General features: G+C 37.5%; 3 protein-coding genes and 1 long non-coding RNA gene across 7 annotated transcripts; 2 read left to right on the forward strand and 2 right to left on the reverse strand.

The window, feature by feature from the left end:
- The first annotated feature begins 385 nt into the window (after nt 1-385).
- NEK2 (NIMA-related kinase 2) lies at nt 386-7,255 on the forward strand. Of its 4 annotated transcripts, none has more exons than XM_086590196.1 (16): nt 386-512; nt 639-684; nt 1,378-1,492; nt 1,586-1,652; nt 2,218-2,283; nt 2,903-2,949; nt 3,064-3,109; nt 3,241-3,321; nt 3,416-3,458; nt 3,583-3,632; nt 3,730-3,811; nt 3,913-3,962; nt 4,439-4,512; nt 5,139-5,190; nt 5,610-6,047; nt 6,331-7,255. In XM_086590196.1, the coding sequence occupies exons 3-16, from the start codon at nt 1,407-1,409 to the stop codon at nt 7,009-7,011; spliced, it is 1,863 nt and encodes a 620-aa protein (XP_086446322.1). In that variant the 5' UTR covers nt 386-512; nt 639-684; nt 1,378-1,406; the 3' UTR covers nt 7,012-7,255. The 4 variants fall into 4 exon arrangements, with proteins under 4 accessions (XP_086446322.1, XP_086446324.1, XP_086446321.1 ...); XM_086590198.1 differs by having other exon boundaries at nt 433-512; nt 1,384-1,492; XM_086590195.1 differs by lacking the exon at nt 386-512 and having other exon boundaries at nt 546-684.
- Nucleotides 7,256-12,092: 4,837 nt separating this feature from the next.
- Nucleotides 12,093-12,988, reverse strand: LOC147518332 (uncharacterized). The gene is made up of 2 exons (XM_086594763.1): nt 12,618-12,988; nt 12,093-12,534 (listed from the first exon to the last, which is right to left on the reverse strand). Exons 1-2 carry the CDS (start codon nt 12,768-12,770, stop codon nt 12,274-12,276), a joined length of 414 nt encoding a protein of 137 aa, XP_086450889.1. The 5' UTR covers nt 12,771-12,988; the 3' UTR covers nt 12,093-12,273.
- A 3,136-nt stretch (nt 12,989-16,124) lies between these two features.
- LOC147518333 (protein IQ-DOMAIN 19-like) lies at nt 16,125-18,243 on the reverse strand. The gene is made up of 3 exons (XM_086590199.1): nt 17,806-18,243; nt 17,470-17,706; nt 16,125-17,278 (listed from the first exon to the last, which is right to left on the reverse strand). Exons 1-3 carry the CDS (start codon nt 18,241-18,243, stop codon nt 16,604-16,606), a joined length of 1,350 nt encoding a protein of 449 aa, XP_086446325.1. The 3' UTR covers nt 16,125-16,603.
- On the forward strand, nt 17,503-18,388 carry LOC147518334 (uncharacterized). Its single transcript, XR_015211765.1, has 2 exons — nt 17,503-17,643; nt 17,809-18,388. It is a non-coding gene; the product is annotated as an uncharacterized LOC147518334 (long non-coding RNA).
- The last annotated feature ends 1,190 nt before the right edge of the window (nt 18,389-19,578 follow it).

Raw genomic sequence — 19,578 nt, forward strand, 5'->3', positions numbered from 1 at the left:
TCCTAAAGCTCACAATGGATATCATTTTTTAATATTCAAATCTTAATTTATATAAAGCTAAGAATAATCAACTATACTTAATCAAAAACCACCCACACAAGTTTGACTTGTAGAGCGAGGTGCGGAGCACTTCCTACTTATCGTAACCATTGTCCTTATTGGCTCACCACTCTTGTCCTAACATTACAAAGGACACTTTTGTATCAAATAAATTTCACTGTTTTTTACTTATTATTATTCGGACAAAGAGAGACAGGTAGAGAATAGTAGAAAGGAGCATTAAATTGGTCTCGTGATGTCAGTAAATAGTACTAGTAATTAGCAGACTGACTCACTGTGCAGTTGTAGAGTAGTTATGAAAGCAAAGTTTTGTTTAAGTAGGTCCCACTTTTTGCCGCTCTTCCCGTAGACACACTCCGTAAACTGCCAAAAAAACATCTCTTCACTCTTTTGCGTGTTTGTGTTTTTTACCACGAATCTCTTAAAAGCATAAACAATTCACATTTTCAGTTGTGAGTATTGACCTCACTTTCTCTTGTTTTTGAGTTTCAAGTTTTGAACTTCCAACTCCTTTTAGATCACGCTACTACCTCTCTTCTTCATCTTTTTACTCAATGAATGATGAGTTTTTGTTTCAGATTTGAGCTGAGATCTCTTGTATCTTGAAGTTTCTTGATTTGTAAGGTATAATGTTGCTATTTTTTTTTTTTTTTTTACTTTCTATGGTTGATAATTGACTGAGTAACTGCATTGTTAGTGTGTTTGTATCTACTTCTTTCAAGTTCAGTTTTTTATTATATTTTGGTGATTTTGAAGTGAAGCATTGACTGTTTTTGGTGATTTTAACTGAGAAACTCGTGAAGTGATGTAATTTATGTGGTTCTAGTTGTCAAATTGGATTTACTTTTGAATAATTTATGTAATGCTGATGTGTAGTTGAGAAATGAAGCTTTAAAGTCTTGTTATCCGTGAATCTTGTTGGTGATTACTCACTTTTTCTGTTAGCTTTTCAAGTGTTGCACATTATTGAAATTACTACATTTCTAGGAGTTGTTTACTTTTGTTTTTAATAGAGAAGCGGAAATTTTAGTTAAGGTTATCTCATTTTGTGATTTAGACTGATTTGTTCCATCTGTTTTGCATCTTACATTTTCTGAGTCTATTATGCATATATTTTTTTAAAAATGTTGCAATGTAGAGAGCATTTGTTTCTCACTTTTGAATTTTGTTATCGAAATAAGATGCATATCACCCCTCGTTTTTTCTCCTTAACTTGGCAGCAACTCTAGGCTGATATTTTCCACTTTGTTCAGTTGTTTTGCTCATTGGTTTTAAACTATAATTTAAGCTCATGTGCTGAATTTTATCTTTTGGAAGATTTAGAAGAGGGAGAAAGTGAGAGGTAAATGGAGCAGTATGAGGTATTGGAGCAGATTGGGAAAGGCGCTTTTGGCTCCGCTCTTCTTGTGAAGCACAGACATGAAAAGAAGAAGTAAGGATAAACATTAAATACAGTGATTAGTAGTTCTCTTGTTATTTTTTTTCTTCTTACATTTTCTTTTTTTCTTTGTTTCTCTTTTCGAAGGTATGTCTTGAAGAAGATTCGTCTTGCCCGTCAAACAGATAGGTCTCGCCGTTCTGCTCACCAGGAGGTTGGTTTCCACTGCAGTATATACCTTTAATGTCCATGTAACTGAAAAGAAGGGGGCTTACGCATGGTGTTTTGAAAGCTTAAAGTTGTATTGATGAAGACTGAATCATACTAACTAAAAAAAAATGTACCACATAAATGAAACTGTAAGTTGAAAAAAAAAAAAAAAATCTAAAACTGTTACAAGTGAACTTGAAATGGTTCAAGTCTTGTTACTTGGAAAACATTTTCAGAGTCATAATTCTGTTAGCTTGGACGTCGTATGCCTATACGGCTATACGCCTATACTTATTATAGTCTTTTGAAAATTAAACGTGGATGAAGAATTGGAGATGTTGATAAACATAAAATTACGAACTGGGTATTCTTTTATGTTAATGGTTCCTTGAGAATCAAGACACTTAATTTGAAAATAATTTGTCATTGAAGTAGATTTTTTCTTTCTAAAGTTTCGTTGCTGGCTAGCCTTTGAGATGCTGATTTTTTGGCTAGCACTTGGGCATTTTTCATTAGTAGATTAAGTAAGTTAGAGTGAAAAGAATGCTAACTGGCTTCCTATTGAATAGATGGAGCTCATTTCCAAAGTGCGAAACCCTTTCATTGTGGAGTACAAAGATTCCTGGGTAGAGAAGGTGAGTGTTCATAAAACCATGTTATAGACTTTTCTTCACTGAGCATTATGGTTTCATTCGCCGATAGTGTTGTGATAGTAAATCTTTTCATGGAGTTGTAGTGAAGAAACACTCTATTCCTTAGACTTCTGTTTAATGCTCCATGAAATTTTTGGTCCATAGTGTTAGTTTTACTTTTTAACATTTTTAGCTTACATAGTAGTTATGCATGTAAGAATTATTTTCCCACTCCTTGTGGTCAGTGTTGCTTGTTTGCCTTAATACATCTTTGCCTTGTGTATACGATTATGCCTGATTGACAGTAATCCTTCTATTTGATTTGTTGAGTTATGCATACTATTTGCATACTTGACCTGTAAAATATTTTAATCCTGGTCAATGAGTTTTAAATATATAATTCAGGTTGGGTCATACACTCACATATGATTAATTCATGACTTATTATTATTATTAGTTTTTTGTAGACCCCCTTGAGGTATTAGATTTTCTTTTAAAATTTTTTTACCATTAAAGGTAGGCCATAAATTACATTACTCTTCTTTCCCTTGGTTGTTTCCTTGTTTTATGTATATCCTCAGACGAGCACTTCCTTTGACACTATCGATGCCTCTATTCTCAGGGTTGCTATGTATGCATCATAATAGGGTATTGTGAGGGTGGGGACATGTAAGTTTCCTATCTTGCGTAAATTAAAAGATATTTTAGAAGCGCTGTTTTGATCTGCTTAAGCATTCAGCTAAGTTTGTAGCTAATTCTCCACCACATCCTTTGGTTTCATAGGTCTGATGCTATAAAAAGTGCCCATGGTATTCATTTTTCTGAAGAGGTAATTGTTTCTGTACAATCTGCTTAACTACTTTTCCTGTCTTAAGTTTTTGAAAGGACTAAACCTGCGTAACTCTTTTCATCAAATGCAGTGTCCTTTATGATTGATCCAAATATGTTTAATTTGTACAGAAACTTTGTAAGTGGCTTGTTCAGCTCCTCATGGCACTTGATTACCTGCACTTGAATCATATTCTTCACCGTGATGTCAAGGTTAGTAACATTATTCTGTTCAAATAGTGGAGCTATTATCTATCTGGAATATCTGAAGCCGTTGTATACTGATTACTTCCCACAATTTCTTCAGTGCTCAAACATTTTCCTGACAAAAGATCAAGACATACGTTTGGGTAAGTGAATACCGTGTTACGCAGTTGTGCTTAAACAACTGAATCTTTTTTGTTGAGTCACCTTGTTGGCTCTGATCTGTGTCTTCCGTTCCTGAGGAATGTACTATATTTGATTTTGGCGCAGGTGATTTTGGACTTGCTAAGATGTTGACTTCAGATGATCTGGCGTCCTCCGTGAGTAATTGGTGTTTCAAAAATGGTTTTCTCTTCACGAATCAAGCCAGTTTTATTTTTTCATGGTTTTTTTAAAGGTTATTGGTTCATTGTGCAGGTTGTTGGGACTCCCAGCTATATGTGCCCTGAGCTTCTTGCTGATATTCCATATGGTTCGAAATCGGATATTTGGTCTCTAGGTATTTAATATACCATGCACCCCTGTTTTATCCATTTCTTCTTTCTTGTAAGTGTTTTATATATTTATCTACTTACATATCTCAAATTGGTTCGATACCAGGGTGCTGTATATATGAGATGGCTGCCTATAGGCCTGCTTTTAAGGCATTTGTAAGTTGAGAACACCCCTTTAGAAAACTTGTTCTATATTTCTCATCCTGATATAATGCTAATAAGCTCACCACATTATGAGAAAACTAAATTTTGAACTATGGTATCTATTGAATGCTGCGAATGTTGTTTATTGTTATTATCACTTCTTTAGTATTTTCATGTCACTTAAAAGGTGCTTAGATCCTGTATTTGTATGTTGAATCTTAGCACCTCCCAATGAACTGTTTTCTTTGAGCTCAAATAATTTCAATTGAGCATTTTTAAAGGCAAAATGTTTTATTTTTTTATTGGCATCATTTATGTAGAACTTCATATGGTGTCCTCTGTCATTTACTGTGTATGGTCTACTATTTAACAATCTACATTGAGTAGTATGATAAATGGTCTGATTATTAGTGTTTAAAACACGTTGACTAGGAATATACAACTTCTGTGATATAAGAAATTGCACTTATAGTTTCCTCTCTGTACAGGACATGCAGGGGCTTATTAACAAAATAAACAAGTCTATAGTGGCGCCACTTCCTACATTATATTCTGGAGCATTGTGAGTCCATTTTCTTAACTCTTAAAGAATGCATGTCAAGTGCGTGTTCACCAATCACATAATACCTGCTGTGATTTAGGGGCCGTTTGGAAACCATTATGAGAATCCATTTTAGGGCCAATAATTGATTATGATTCTCATAATTGATTTTGGATATAAAAAAATGTGTTTGGTAAAAATATATAGAAACCATTATCTCATTCTTAAAATGAGATAATCTACTAAAACATAAACAAAAAAAACTAGATTACATAATGAGAAACAAAAATTGTGGAGCTTTTCTCTTGTCTTATTTCATTCTCTTTTGTTTTTTGGCAATTTTCTTTTTCCATTTTAGTTTTAGTAAGTAAATCAAAAACTCATTTGAGTTTGGTTGTTTGATATCATTTATTTGATAATGGCTTATGTCAAAATCATTTAAGTAAGAATTTGTTTTAAAAGCAAAACTCATTATACTTAAAATGGTTGCCAAACGGCCCCTTAAGGAGCTGTCTGGATTGCAATTTGGTGTATCTCATGTTGGTCAAGTTCACAATGCATGTGAACGAGCGTAGAATCATGAAGGTTTTGATAAGTTAATTTGATAGTCTTTCTCATCTCTAATTAGTGTTGCATTCTGTGTTCAGGAGAGGGCTTATAAAGAGCATGTTGCGGAAAAATCCAGAACTTAGACCCAGTGTACGTGCTTTTCTCTTTATTTTCACTCACTGGCACCATTTGCAAGTCAGATGATCTCGAAATAGGGTAGTGGTAAATGTAGTAGCATTCTTGAGATAGTATGGGCGTGATGCATCAAAGAGATCCTCAAGGATAACATGAATGCATGAGGTTGGATTTTTCTTAGAAGTTTGATCTTAAAACTTTCATATTGTCGTAATTGTCCAAGAGAATGTTATCAAAATGATTATATCACTGAAATTTTGAATGATATCCTGGGGTTGACTCCTTTAGACCTTCCAGTCAAATGCGAAGATTCTGTCCATGTGGAGCTTGGACGTAGACTTGATATGGCTCAGACTTTATTTTCATGTTTGTTGTATCTATCAATTATTCATTCGTAACTTACAACTTTACAAGTGTATCATCTGTTTTTCCAGGCTGCAGATCTGCTCCGACACCCACTCCTTCAGCCTTATGTTCTCCAGGTCCATTTAAAAGCTAATAGCCCTAAACACAGTGCTATAAGGATGAACTGGCCTGAAACAAATTACATAAGAAAAGCCAGATTGCCAGAGTCAGACCGTATTCCCCTCTACACGGACCAAGAACGAAGGCGATCATTTAGCAATGACAGAATCTTAAATCCAAGTATATCTGGAGCTGAGCAAGACTCTCGCTATTCCACTCGAAGGATGCAGGACCTCCCAAGTTATGTGAACCAAGAAGTACCTGAAATTGGTGTTGATAAGCTCATAACTGCAAGGACTTCATATACTCCTAAGACACCAAGAGTGACTCCTGCAAAAGCTTCTTCGACACCTAGAAGACGTACAGAGCCACCAAAAACAACATATACTGGTTCAAAACGTGATTCGGTACGTCTACTCTATCCTGAGTTACATGTTGGCAGCAATCTGCTTCTTTTCCTTGTAATATACTATGTTAAAGCTATTTCTTCCTCAAAATAGGTTTATCTCTTTGTACAGGTTAGTTGACCTTATGGTCAGGTAGTGGTATTTCCATGTTGGTAAAGTCTCTATTATATTATACCACACATACAGGAACCCGCTAAGCACTGTTACATTTTAAAATCATTGAACCGTAATGGTGAATTCTTATATCAAAGTCTTAATACATGGTTTTTCTTTCCATATGCAGCTTCCAGGGTCACGCACTCCCGCAAATAAAAACACCCAACCAACTCGCAGAGCCTCACTACCATTGTTGCCCACTCCAACAAGAACTGCTACGCTGAAAACCCCTTCCAGACCTAATGTCAGCCTCCTTCACCGAATGCACTCACCAGATGTCTCTGTGAATGCTCCTCGAATCGACAGAATAGCTGAATTCCCGTTGGCCTCTTCCGACGATCCCCTGTTTCCCATTCGTCGAACTTCTTCAATATCTGCACAAGGCTCCTCTGCCTCGCCAAACTGTGGTGACCTATTAATTACAAAGGACAAGTGTACAATCCAGATTCATGACAGAGACATTCCCAGATCGAGCTTTTCTGACGCATGGCAAGGTATTCGGCGGAGTGCAATTTTCATGGACTGGGAGAATGGGAGCGAGTGTTCCGACCGTGTTCGTACAGCTGGACCACTAACTCGAGGTTCACCAGAATCAAGGCAAAGGCGGTTCGACACCTCGTCGTATCAGCAAAGAGCTGAGGCCTTAGAAGGGTTGCTGGAGTTCAGTGCAACATTGCTTCAGCAAGAGAGGTTTGATGAGCTTGGAGTATTACTGAAGCCCTTTGGGCCTGAGAAAGTTTCTCCGAGGGAGACTGCTATCTGGCTGACTAAGAGCTTCAAAGAGGTTACAGTAAGGCAGGAAGACTAAGACAATGAGGTGTGACCCCTCAGTACATTTCACATCCATCTGTCCCCACCAGTGAGAATCAGATTTATTAGTAAGGTAGGAAGATCAAGTCGGCAAAAAGGATATTGGTTTAGGGTCGTTATTGCCTCTTCTCTACCCCTTCATGTATTAGTTCTAACTCTGGCATGGAGAATAGTAATCTGTTTTTGTTTCATACAAGTAAATGAAAAGAGGAAAAGATGATTTTTCCTGAAACTTTCTACAACTTGAATTTATCTTATCTTAGAAACTAGAAAGTAGTGTAATTGTTGAATGTGTTATTCTGAAAGGCCCTGAACCGGTATGCAGCATCCATATTTCGAGAAACTATGTTCTGCTGATTGCTAGTAGCTCAGTACAGAAGTTCTCGTCCTGTAAACTAAATTTTTGGGGAGTAGGAGCAGTTGTAAAATTTCTTTTTCAAGAAAAGATAAATATATTCTACTGAAAAATTTACAGTGATTGGAGAGGCTTTTATTTGATCTGTTTTGAGACCACTTAATCTGAATTAATCGGATTAGAGACACTGCCCAGAAGGCATTAAGAGAACAATGGTCTTTGGCCCAATTTCATGATTCTTTGTTGGCATCTCTATTCCATTAGAGCATTTGCAATGCAGGGGGGTTCAAGGGGTTTGTGACTATAGTCACCAGCTTTGGCCAAAAACTGCTCTGCAATGTAGAGGTGATTATCTAGTGAATATTTTGCCCAGTTGATTTCAAGGTGAAACTCATTAGCGAGATAGTGGTTGACTTGTTAACTTCGGACGGGATGTTGGATTCCGTCTGGATTACAAAACTCACCAGACGGAATCCAACATCCCGTCTCGCTATATTTCTTTTTTTCCAGACGGAATCAAATATCTTGTCCGGAGCCCTAACGGCTAGTTAACCAACGGTTAGAAAGTCAGAACGGTAAAAAATGGTCAAATTAAAAAACTTTGGTATATATACAACATTTGTTTCATTTCAACTCATACTTCCAACAATCATATATCATATTTCTTCTTTTTTAAAATCAGTTCTTCAAAAAAACAAAATATCAAATGATATCAACTCAAGCATCTCAAGCAAGTGGTAGCACTCAAGCAAAAGCAAAAACTCACTTTAGCATGTCTGAAGATCAAACTCTATGTCTTGCTTGGATAAAAATTAGTGAAGACTCCATTGTTGGTGCTTTCCAAAATGCAAAAGGATTTTGGAATCGTGTAACAAACGAGTTCAATCAAGCACGTGGGTCGGATAGGTCTTCCGATTCAATTAGTGGTAGATGGAAATATATTTCAAAAATGATGAACAAATTCGTGGCAATTGTGAATACGGTGGAGGCTCGACATGCAAGTGGTACAACAATACAAAGCCGGGTAATTACAACGTTGTCAATTTGGAATTTATTGATTATCTTAGTCTTAGTCTAATTATCTTAGTGTATTTATTATTTCCATTTTAGTTTTAGTCTAATTATTATCTTAGTCTAATTATTATTTTAGTTTAATTATCTTAGTCTTATTTTAGTGATTATTTTAGTCTAATTATTTCTATTTTATTTTTTAGTTGTCCGAGGCAAGAATGACGTACCAACTATAAGAAAAAACTACTTTTTCACTTGATCATTGTTACGTTATACTCAAGGATAATCCAAAGTGGAGTAACGTTTTTGAGGCAAGGTCAAGCCGCCCCACAAAGGGAAAAGGTCGCAAAAATGATGGTAAAGATTCAACTTCTAATTCACCAAATTGATGGAGTTGAATTGGAGGGTTCTCAAGAAATAGAGCGTCCTTAAGAAATGGAGCGTCCTTTTGGATCGAAGAAAGCCAAATCCAAGAGGAACCAAGAAAAATCAGTTGGTATGTTGGAGGGTTAATTTACACGTTTAGAGGATACATTTTCACAGGAAACAATGATCAAGTGAAAAAGGCGTTTTTTCTTATAGTTGGTACGTCATTCAAAGTGGAGTAACGTTTTTGAGGCAAGGTCAAGTCGCCCCACAAAGGGAAAAGGTCGCAAAAATGATGGTGAAGATTCAACTTCTAATTCACCAAATGTTGATGGAGTTGAATTGGAGGGTTTTCAAGAAATAGAGCGTCCTTAAGAAATGGAGCGTCCTCTTGGATCGAAGAAAGCCAAGTCCAAGAGGAACCAAGAAAAATCAGTTGGTATGTTGGAGGGTTAATTTACACGTTTAGAGGATACATTTTCACAGGATGCAAATGAAACACAAAAATACTTAGAATTTAGGGAAAGAGACCTTGCATATGGTCAAAGAACTGTGATGGCAAGAGAAGAAAAAAATCGGATTCAAATGGAAAAAAATCAAATTCAATTGGAAAAAAATCGGCTTCTAAAGATGCAATATGAAGCTAAGATTTTAGCGACCGATACAAGTGTCCTCCATCCCGATACCACATTTTTAATCGAGCAACAACAAGCTGAAATACGTGCTGAATGCGCAAAGGCTAGAGGTGGTTCTAGCTCTAACTAAGCGTATGTAATATCTAGTATTTTATTTTAATTAAAGCACTATGTATTTTAATTAATGCACTATGTATTTTAATTTCACTGTCTTTTTAATTAATGCACTATGTATTTTAATTAATGCACTATGTATTTTAATTTCATTATATTTTTAATTAATGAACTATGTATTTTTATCTCACTGTTTTTTTTTAATTAATGCACTATGTATGTTCTTTCCAATATAATTATTTTTATTGAAATACAATTAAAAACAGTGAGATAAAAATACAACTCATTAAACACATAAGAACTTATTGGAATTACATAGGAAATACGTTGGAACTTAATAGTTCACGTTAGGAAATACTTTGGAACTTCATAGTTCACGTTAGGAAATACATAGGGAATACATAGGAAATACACTTTCATTTCTATTTTAATTTTCGCCTCCTCTGGATCCGACCAATTTGGATCATAAATTGGTACCAGATCTGCTATTTCTTCAATGCTAGTTTAATTAAAAACATGCTCAACTAAGTCCTTTTGAAGATTAGTATGTATAACTTCATTTCTGATCTTATTTCTTGCTTCAATCATCTGATAGACAAAATGAAAACCATCCTCTTCCTGAAAGAGACCAGGTATTGTTTCTTTCCTCTGACCTTTCCAAGTCCAAATTCCACTTTCACGTTCATTCTCAACAATCATATTATGCATTATAATGCATGCCTTCATTATGTCTCCAAAAACAACAATACTATGACAACGCGCAGAAGCCTTAACAATATGCCATCGTGCCTGCAAAACTCCAAACGTCCTTTCAACATCCTTTCTTGCAGCTTCTTGACGTTGAGTAAAGATCTTTTCATGCTTATTTCTTGGATAATGAATGGCTTGGACAAATGTGCCCCATTTTGGGTAAATACCATCAGCAAGATAATATCCCATATCGTAGTCATGACCATTCACATTAAATGCAATAGCAGGAGCCTCACCTTGCTCTAATGATTCAAAAACATGAGAACGATGAAGCACGTTAATGTCATTATGCGAACCTGGTAAGCTGAAGAAGCAATGCCAGATCCAACAGTGTTTGTCTACAACAACTTCAAGTACCAAAGTTGGTTCCTTCTTGTACCCTACATGTGTTCCAGCCCATCCACTTGGACAATTCTTCCATACCCAGTGCATACAGTCGATTGATCCAAGCATTCCTGGAAAACCCCTTGTCGCATTTTCAGCTAATATCCTAGCAGTGTTTGCCTCAGTTGGTCGTCTCAAGTACTTTTCCTCAAACGCCGTGATTATTGCCTTGCACCAACGCTTCATAGATACATTTGCTGTGGAATCTCCAATTTGTAAATACTAATCCGTTGAATCAGAAGAACAACCAGTTGCTAATTGTGCAACTACAGCTAGTCCCTTCTGTAACCCAGAAATTGATTGCCGACCCAATCCATCCACCTTGTCTTTAAAGTCATCGTCGAATGATGCAACAATTTTCAACATATACATAAAAAGCTCTCTTGTCATCCTGTACCTTCGTCTAAACTTATGAGGAGGCCACCTACACGGTGTTGTGAAGTAATCCCTCATTATCTTTTGTTTACTGAAATCACCACTATCTCTAAACGTGTACTCTCTGCCCTTCACAGATCCACCGCGTTTGTCTGTATCCACATCTTCAAGCTCAATGGCTGCTTGAGTCATTAATGCCCCAGCAGTGGATAATAACTGCAACCTCCTCCTCCTCCTCCTCTTCCTTCGCCTCATCATATCATTATGCTCATCTCTTACTCTTTCCATGTAGTCATCTTGGCGGAAGTACGTAAGATCGACCGGTAAAACCGTAAGGCTAACTATTACTACTAGATCCTCTCCATAACCTTTGGTTAAATGCAATTCTTTTTTCTCTAGACATTTTTTATATTTTTAGCTTGGTTGTGGGGAAGAAGATGGCTATTTGTTTGTTTGATCTAAAAGAAAGAAGAGTAAAATGAAATATGAAAGGTAAGGTCACATGTGGTAGTTCGATTTTGGTCCACTCTCCAATTGACAACATATTTTATCAGATTTTTTTTCACTCTCCAAGTGACAACACATTGTATCCAAATGTATCCTCAATAATTCCAATTTATGGCCCACCATTCACAAATCCAATGTATGGAATAGTAAAAGGCGCAGTGGGAAGGAACCATGACCGAGACGAGATGTTACATCCCGTCTCGGTCTAAAACTACTAGACGGGATGTTACATTCTGTCTCGGTCTACACTATACACTATTCTTGTCAAAACCTGTCTGGACCAAACCACTTGCAAAAATGAGTGATATTCCATCAAAATTTTCTGTTTCAACCAAGACATAGGAAATGAGTTAAATGCGAGGTCTAGCCTAACCTACGAACTTTTGAAACGAGTGAAATGAGTTAAACGAATGTGAAATTTTTGTAAACATACGAACTTATAATTTTCTGAATTTTTTTTGCCATAACCTCATTTGTTTTATTGACATATTCATATCCAAAACCTGTTAATATACTTTGGAAATAATAAATAAGACAAACAATAATCATAAACAACACCCAAGTCTAACACAGAAACTCGGTAAAAAAACTAACTTATAATTTCTTAATTTTTTTGGACATAACCTCCTTTGTTTAATGACATATTCATATCCAAAACTCATAAAAACAACAACCTGCTAAATCAAAAGTCGTTACAAACAACAATCCCAAACGCCATAAGACAAGTAATGGCGCACAATTATTACAAACTACAAAAAAATATCTACTGAGACCTCCTCCCTCTGCGAGAAGGCTCGGTCGAAGAGCTCTCCCCCCTACGTCGTTGTCGCCTCTCTGGTTGAGGTTGAGCTTGAGGTGTGGCACTTGCAGCATTCTCCAACTCTTGCACACGTCTCTGAAACTGTAAAGTTTGATTCCGCTCTTCTTGTAAGCACTCAAAACTGCGACGAGAGGACTCCATGAAGGACGCACGCATGACATAACTGAGAGAGTTGTAGTTAAGGAGCTCTGACCTTACTTCATCCTGTTTAACAAAACAAATGCATGTTAGGGATTATAATGAATAATAATAATAATAAATCATGAATAAATTCAAATCATACTAACTTCGGCTAACTGCTCAAACTGTATTGACAAATCTGCTACCACTGCAGCATCTATTGGTGGAATAGGTATGCTCATGTCTTGCCCCTGAGAAGTAATCATGCTCCAGTGCCAAAGGTCATCTTCATCAAATATCTGTGGAGTTCTTTGCGGCATGTGAATATCATGAAACACCCTGGGCTGTGATTGTGGCAACTCCACTCCTTATGGGAAATGAATGTCGGGCCTTAATGCTTCAGAAGTAACCCCTTCAAAATTGGTGCCCCGGTATAATGCACCTAGCAAGAGACCTCGACCAACCCTCTTCCAATACAAGTCATAGTCTCCCGTAAAAATGAAAGTTGATGCGTCTGGCCAATCATTTGGGTTTGCTCTATAGTGTGAAAGAAACGATGGGAAGAATATCGAGGTCATCATATCTATGGGTGGTGGGTAAGGTATAACAATCTCTCCGGATACTTGCCGCCAACATCCGTCCCCAAGGTACCATCGAAGCATCGACCCCTATAATTATCATTCGCTGAGAAAGAAACCTTGCTCTCTGACACATATAGGATAGTCTACGGTACTCAGTGTTCTCTGGAACATCTGGAATATCCGCATAAGGGGTGGGTCTGAAATATGAAGGACTCGGCCCAGGGTTGCCACTCAATGCGGGTAGCTCCTAAAAGCTCTATTTGCTGATGAGTGTTGTGAATATTATGCGATAGATCCCTATACCCCCTTTGCCTACGATGAAGCCCCCATGCTTGAATACGTGGAATCAGGTCATGAGTCTCATCCTCTTCCAACCTCTTCAACACAGGATGCATCACACGAAAATGTTCGTACCACCAATACTAAATCAATAGAATAAATACATATATATATATATATATATATATATATATATATATATATATATATATATATATATAAACATGTCAACATTAACAATTAGATAAATAAATGAAATGAAACAATAACTTAATAAATAAGACTTTACGGTATAATCCAAACAAAGCCAAGACAAATTGTCTTTAGCGGCTTTCGTCTCAACTGTGAGGTCTAGCCAGCGGTAAAGGTATGCCAAGATGGATTGACTCCAGTCATAATCCCACATCCTCTCTACGTATGAGACAACGGCCATCCACCTGATACGTAAATAACTATCAGCATATCCAAATAATACAACACCAACAAAGTAGAAGAGGAAGACACGTATATACTCGTGGATCGACTCCTCACCAATATGATAGTCTTTCGGCTTCTCCTTGAGTCTATTCAAATATCTCGAAGTAAACCAACTCATATTTATAGCTCCTCTCTTAAACTGCTCAGCCGATAATCTCAAAAACCCGTCTTCCTCATCATCTTCAACCAAATCAAAACCTTCAAAAAAACTCATCGCCGTAGTAAAAACCTCTAAATTTTCATCAAAAGGAACGTCATCTCTATAACCAATTGGGATACCCGTGAGCATTGTGAAATCAAGAGGGGTAATCCCAAGCTTACCCCATGGGAAATGGAATGTGTGGGTAGTTTGCCACCACCGCTCAACTATCCCAAACAATAACGCTTGATCATTTTGTCCCAAATTAGAATTCAAAAAATTCCCAAATGGTGTGGCGGCTATAATGTTGGTAACCGTGACAAAATTAGGATCCGTTTTTTACTTCATACAATGCCACCACAACATAATATTTGAAAGTGCACAACGCACTTTCCATAGGTGTACTTCCTACATTCAACCAACACGCAATACGATATAATTACAACTAATATTTTTTTAAAATAATGCGGCAAATTCAAACTAATTACACAACAACAAACTTGATATAAACTAACATAAATAATAATAATTAACATAAAAAAAAATCTAAAACTTACTTGAGACTCCGCCACTCGATTGGCTACGTGTCGGACCGATGTTGACGTTAATGGTGGGTATTCCTCGATTTCACAACGCAGTGGAAAATTGAACTTGGGTTCAATTTCATCATCCTCACCTACATTTTGCGTTCGCGATGACGAACCTCTTTGCCCATTTTTTTTGGAAATTTTAAAACTTCCAAACCATCTAATACGCTCTTCGTGTGGTGAGGTTGGTGGGGATGCATTGGGGGGTGGAGAAGTCATTAGGAATGGAAGTTTGTGATAAACGATTGTTAATGGAGGTTAGAAAATCGCAATGGAGGCTGGGAAGAAAGTGAAAATGGAGTTTGTTTGCGTCTGTTCATATTGAGTAACCAGACGGGATGTTACATTCCGTCTGGTTATAAAATACCAAACGGGATGTTACATTCCGTCTCAATCAAAAACCTCCAGACGGAATCTAACATCCCGTCCGAGATATTTTATTCACTTTTGCATTGCACAATTTCACCTTGGTTTTGACCGATTTGGTGAAAATAGAGTGAATACTTACTGAGGTGGCGGTGATAAGGGGGGAAAATAGTCACCTGCATTCCAAATGCTAACCAGAAAGTGGAATTTTCCTCCGTTTCTCTCCTATTTTTTTTGGCTAATCATATCATTTCTAGCGTTTCTCCTAGAAATATGAAATCGCTAGGACCACGCAAGAAGCCAAAACTGACACAGCACAAAAGTTTAAGGTATCTCACCCCTTCTAAGGAGCAGAGAAGAGTAGCTTTCCATGGGACCAGAAGTTATTCAGGTAATTTCAGTTTTCATTTGGACCAGTAGTGTTTTATATGTTTTTTTTCACACCTTTTATTTTTCTGAATGTTGATGTTTGCACTACTCCACGCCTCCACTTGCTTCTTTACCTTTCATTTTACACATTTGTGAAAAGACGACCTCATATACTCATAGGGCATCATTCTTAAACATAACTTGCTATTATTTTGCTTTGGACCACTCTTAAAATACGTGGTGGTATAATGTTGACGTCATCATCACAATTCACATTCACGTCATTCGTGTTTCTGTTTCATCACCTTCACACCATCTCTTATATCTTGCCGAGTTGCCTCAAAAGTTCTTGCCCACACTATCATATTTTCCAGTCACGTTCCTTCTTCCTCGGTAAAGATTTAGATCAGTTCTTGTAGGGAACTTTAACATGTCAGGGTTGAAGGTAATAGTATCATATTTGATAACCGTGTCCTGATTGTAAAATACTGAGGATATTCACATATCAATGCAGAGCATCCAGAAACAAATAGTACACTCTGTAGGTAAACAAAAAATTTAAGAATCTTGTCACAGCCTTTAGGGTTCTGAGTTCAAAATGGAAATTTTATTATATCTGCAAAGATCTTTGGGTGATACTAAGTAGTTGCATACACGATACATCTGCTATATTCAACTAAATAGCTCATAAACCACTAGTATTGGACTATTGGGCAGATGGAGGATGTATCGTTCAAAAGCAAAAGCAAATAAATAAATAGTCAAGCTTCTTTAGTTTTTGGTGCTTCATAAATGCATTCACCGCTTAAATTTCACCTAGGAGCAGCATAGATTATTTTGATCTATCAAAATGGTAAAATTGTGCGAGAGACGATAGCTAGGAAAGTGTTTAAACATGAAGTTTCTTGGAAAATACACCAAGAATGTCTTTCGTAGATGGGATAATAATTTCAGAAGACCATTTAACACGAGAATGCTATTCGTGAACATAAGTGTCTACCAGTATATTTGCATTTTTCTCCTATAACGGCTGTTCCACAGTAGGAGTCTTTTGCTTATGTAGTTATGTTTTGAGTTCTTTTCACTTTGAACTCTTGCATGCGGAAGATTGCATAACTTCCCTAGACGGCTAGATCCCATGTATCCCTTGTAATTTCACGGATAAAACACATATACCTATAGTAATGCGGGAGAGGGAAGATGACATATACCCATGGAGCTGCAGTAGTTGAACTTCACAAAATTACAGCAGCAATTTATCATATTTCCATTTGGAACTTCTTTCTGAAGAGCATGTTTCAGTATCTTCAATTGTGACCACCCTTCTTTTTTATCACATGTACGATGGTCTGGAGTTAATAATTGGTCACCTCATAAGCCGCTAGAGATCTGGAGTAGTTAGCATTTGAGAGGACTGTGCTGGTTGAACCACATTCACTGTCCTTGAGGGAGATGGCTGACCTGTCGAGTTTGACTGACCAGGGGAACCGGTGCCCTTGAGAAGCTGAACCTACATGTGAAGACGAGCGCTGCATCTTGACAGTGCGGGTGGCATTTCTTTCTTCCACTGATATCTTCTTTCTGCTTGATTGCCTTTCTAATAAATCAACCCGTTGCTTTGGTGCACTTTGTGAGCGGGCTTTCGCCTTAAACGATTCTGTGTTGGCCATGTAATTTGGAAAGAACATAAGGTCACAAGACTCGAAATCTGCGTAGGGCTGGGGAGATAAACAAGAGATTTTTGTTGGATCAGGTTTTGACACACTTGAGTTGTGACAGGGGCTGCTCTGTTCTGTACTCACTGAGTACTCATCAAAATGTCTACTGCAGGCATTAGGGCTCATCTTTGCTAATAACATGTGGCAGAGACAGTTTTGCTTTAGTTCTGCGTAATGATGTGGTGAATATCTTTGATCTACCCTTTCAACATGATCGTTGGTTAAATAGCCATTCATGCTCTTTGTACTCCCTCTAGATTGCCCAAAATCCATTTCCACAACCTTGACATTGTCTTCAATGTGTCTATCCATCTACATGCAGGAAAATCAGATTGCAGATTAAAGGGTGAAGAATTTGTATTGCTTCCAATTATAAGAGAGATTCTCCCATCATAATAGTGGATATGGTCTTAAGTAGTGCAAACTATTTTCAGTAGGATGCATGTGGTAATTTTATTTATATAGAAATGTTTAACATATGGACTGATTTCTAGGAGGCTTACATTATATGTTGGCCGAATGTGATTTGCCTGCAGCAAATTTCTGTAGTTTGATGACCTCTGGGCAAGGAGATGTGTTTCCTCAGCCATCTGGCTCCTCTGGGCTCGAGCTCTAGCCTGAACAATCACCAAGGATTGCATACACCGGAGGGTCCTAGCAGCCTGTTTTCTCACAAGGTAACCCCTTACAAGTGCTTGCAACTTCACCAGTCCTTTCAGTGCACAAAGCGCTTTCCTTGCCTGTTACAATGGAAGATACGGAGAGTTGATTTATCTAACACGAGACTTCTAATTGGTAATCTTTATATTGACAAATGGTGATTGTTTTGAAAATTATACCAGATACCCACGGAAGAATGCCTGAATTCTGATTGCAGCAGCCTCTTGAATTGCACTTGATCTTCTTCTTGAAGCAGAACGTAATTGGGTAACGGCAGGTGCCGGCTGTCCAGCTGCCATGACCGCATCATTACAGGACGTTACAGAAGCCACAGAAATGCTCACTGAACTCAGCCTCCTGTCATTCTCCGTTTCCAACATAGACTGCACTGCTGATTGCAGAGTCGTAGCAATTAAGTCCATAGAACTGAAATCCCTGGATGCTGTTGCTGATCTTCGAAAACTCCATCTCCGCTTCTCTTTAGGGGTGGTGGGAGCAACGGGTACCGTAGGGAACTCAGTTGAATATGAACAATGCTGATTACGAACACTACCTCCCTTATCCTTCTCTTTCTTTCCCGTCAAGAAGTTTTTAATCCATTTTCCTGCCTTCCCCATATATTTCAACTCTTCTCATTAACCATGCCAACACAGAAACAACAAATAATAGGGAGAAAATAAAACTGATGCTTCTTTCTCTCTGTGTCCCTTTCTTTCTGAACTGAACTGACAAAATTTATGAAGGCAATTTACTCTTAGCTGACCTCTTATATTCTGTCCTTTCCTTCTGTTTGTTTCTGAGTATCAGTTGAGTCTTTTGCATTTTTTTAGTGGTTAAGGCCTGCAGAAGAAAAGTAGTACCATAATGAGCCACTTGCCACCTTCACTTCACCTTTGGTGAGGTCGGTGTGTGGAGAGATTCTTTGCTTTATATGTAAATTCCCTCAGTTTCCTCAATTGTCACTTTTGTCCTTCTTCTTTATATGTTTTATTAATTGAGTATTTACTTTCATGTGATGATGTGAAGGTTGTTTACGTCATTTGATTACCGGTATCATTTGTCAATGATTTGCATGGATGAAGCCATGTGAGGAGGGGTATCTATGAGTTGCAACTGATGTAACAGGATTTGTCCTTGCTATACTAGGAACTAGGATGAGGTAATGTGCCGTTTATTTTAAGATTTATTTACACAAATCTCTTGCAATATCTAGTTTCTAAAAAAATGCAAGCTCACGATATCACCACGAAATAGACCTACGGAGTTTTGTACATTTTGGTCTGTTGTTAAAAATTGCAGTACTGGGGGACTCATCCCAGTGAATCAGTGAAACTTCTACCACAGGTCATACTGTGTGATATGGACAAGCAGGATAGTTAGTTGCCGCAAATGTGATGGTCTGGGACCTATAATATTCATGTGCTGATGTGCACTACTGCAACGAACATACACTGCAAGTCTGTAACTGAAAATCTGAGTTGGTACATTTTGGCCTGGGACCTATTCTGGCACAATTACAATCAAATGGAGTTACCGTGTTGAATTCAGCGTGTATGAATGTGTTATTTTCAAAAAGATGATTTAAACGTTGAACTAAAGGATTCACGTGCATGATGTTGGACCTGAAATCCGGAATGGTATGTAAAATTTCAACTTTTGATCGAGGTGGATATCTTTGGAAAGTAGACAAGCTGACACGCAATTGGTGAGAATCTGTGGGCTTGAAGGTCTGTGGATCTGGATCAATTTGGGGGTCTACCCATTATCTATCGAACAGGACATATCCATGTGATCAGATGGGACAATATCATAATTCATAAGGATGTATGGTCTAAAGGTCTAGAATAATGTCCCTTTCAATCCATCTATTATAATAAAACAAAATGGTAGGACAAAGAGAGGTCGGGATCGTCTTGGGATCTGAGTTATATGTGCATGGCGATCTGAAGAGA

Source organism: Coptis chinensis, chromosome 2 (assembly GCF_015680905.1).
Source record: "Coptis chinensis isolate HL-2020 chromosome 2, ASM1568090v1, whole genome shotgun sequence".
Lineage (NCBI taxonomy): Eukaryota > Viridiplantae > Streptophyta > Magnoliopsida > Ranunculales > Ranunculaceae > Coptis > Coptis chinensis.

Coding starts and splice junctions, on each gene's coding strand:
- NEK2 (XM_086590196.1), top strand. CDS start 1,407: ATGGAGCAGTATGAGGTATTGGAGCAGATTGGGAAAGGCGCTTTTGGC. Junction 2,950..3,063: donor TATTGTGAGGGTGGGGACAT/GTAAGTTTCCTA, acceptor TTGGTTTCATAG/GTCTGATGCTATAAAAAGTG. Junction 4,513..5,138: donor ACATTATATTCTGGAGCATT/GTGAGTCCATTT, acceptor TTCTGTGTTCAG/GAGAGGGCTTATAAAGAGCA.
- LOC147518332 (XM_086594763.1), bottom strand. CDS start 12,770: ATGCCGCAAAGAACTCCACAGATATTTGATGAAGATGACCTTTGGCAC. Junction 12,535..12,617: donor AGTTTGAGCAGTTAGCCGAA/GTTAGTATGATT, acceptor TTTGTTAAACAG/GATGAAGTAAGGTCAGAGCT.
- LOC147518333 (XM_086590199.1), bottom strand. CDS start 18,243: ATGGGGAAGGCAGGAAAATGGATTAAAAACTTCTTGACGGGAAAGAAA. Junction 17,707..17,805: donor CATTCTTCCGTGGGTATCTG/GTATAATTTTCA, acceptor CCATTGTAACAG/GCAAGGAAAGCGCTTTGTGC. Junction 17,279..17,469: donor ACATTCGGCCAACATATAAT/GTAAGCCTCCTA, acceptor TCCTGCATGTAG/ATGGATAGACACATTGAAGA.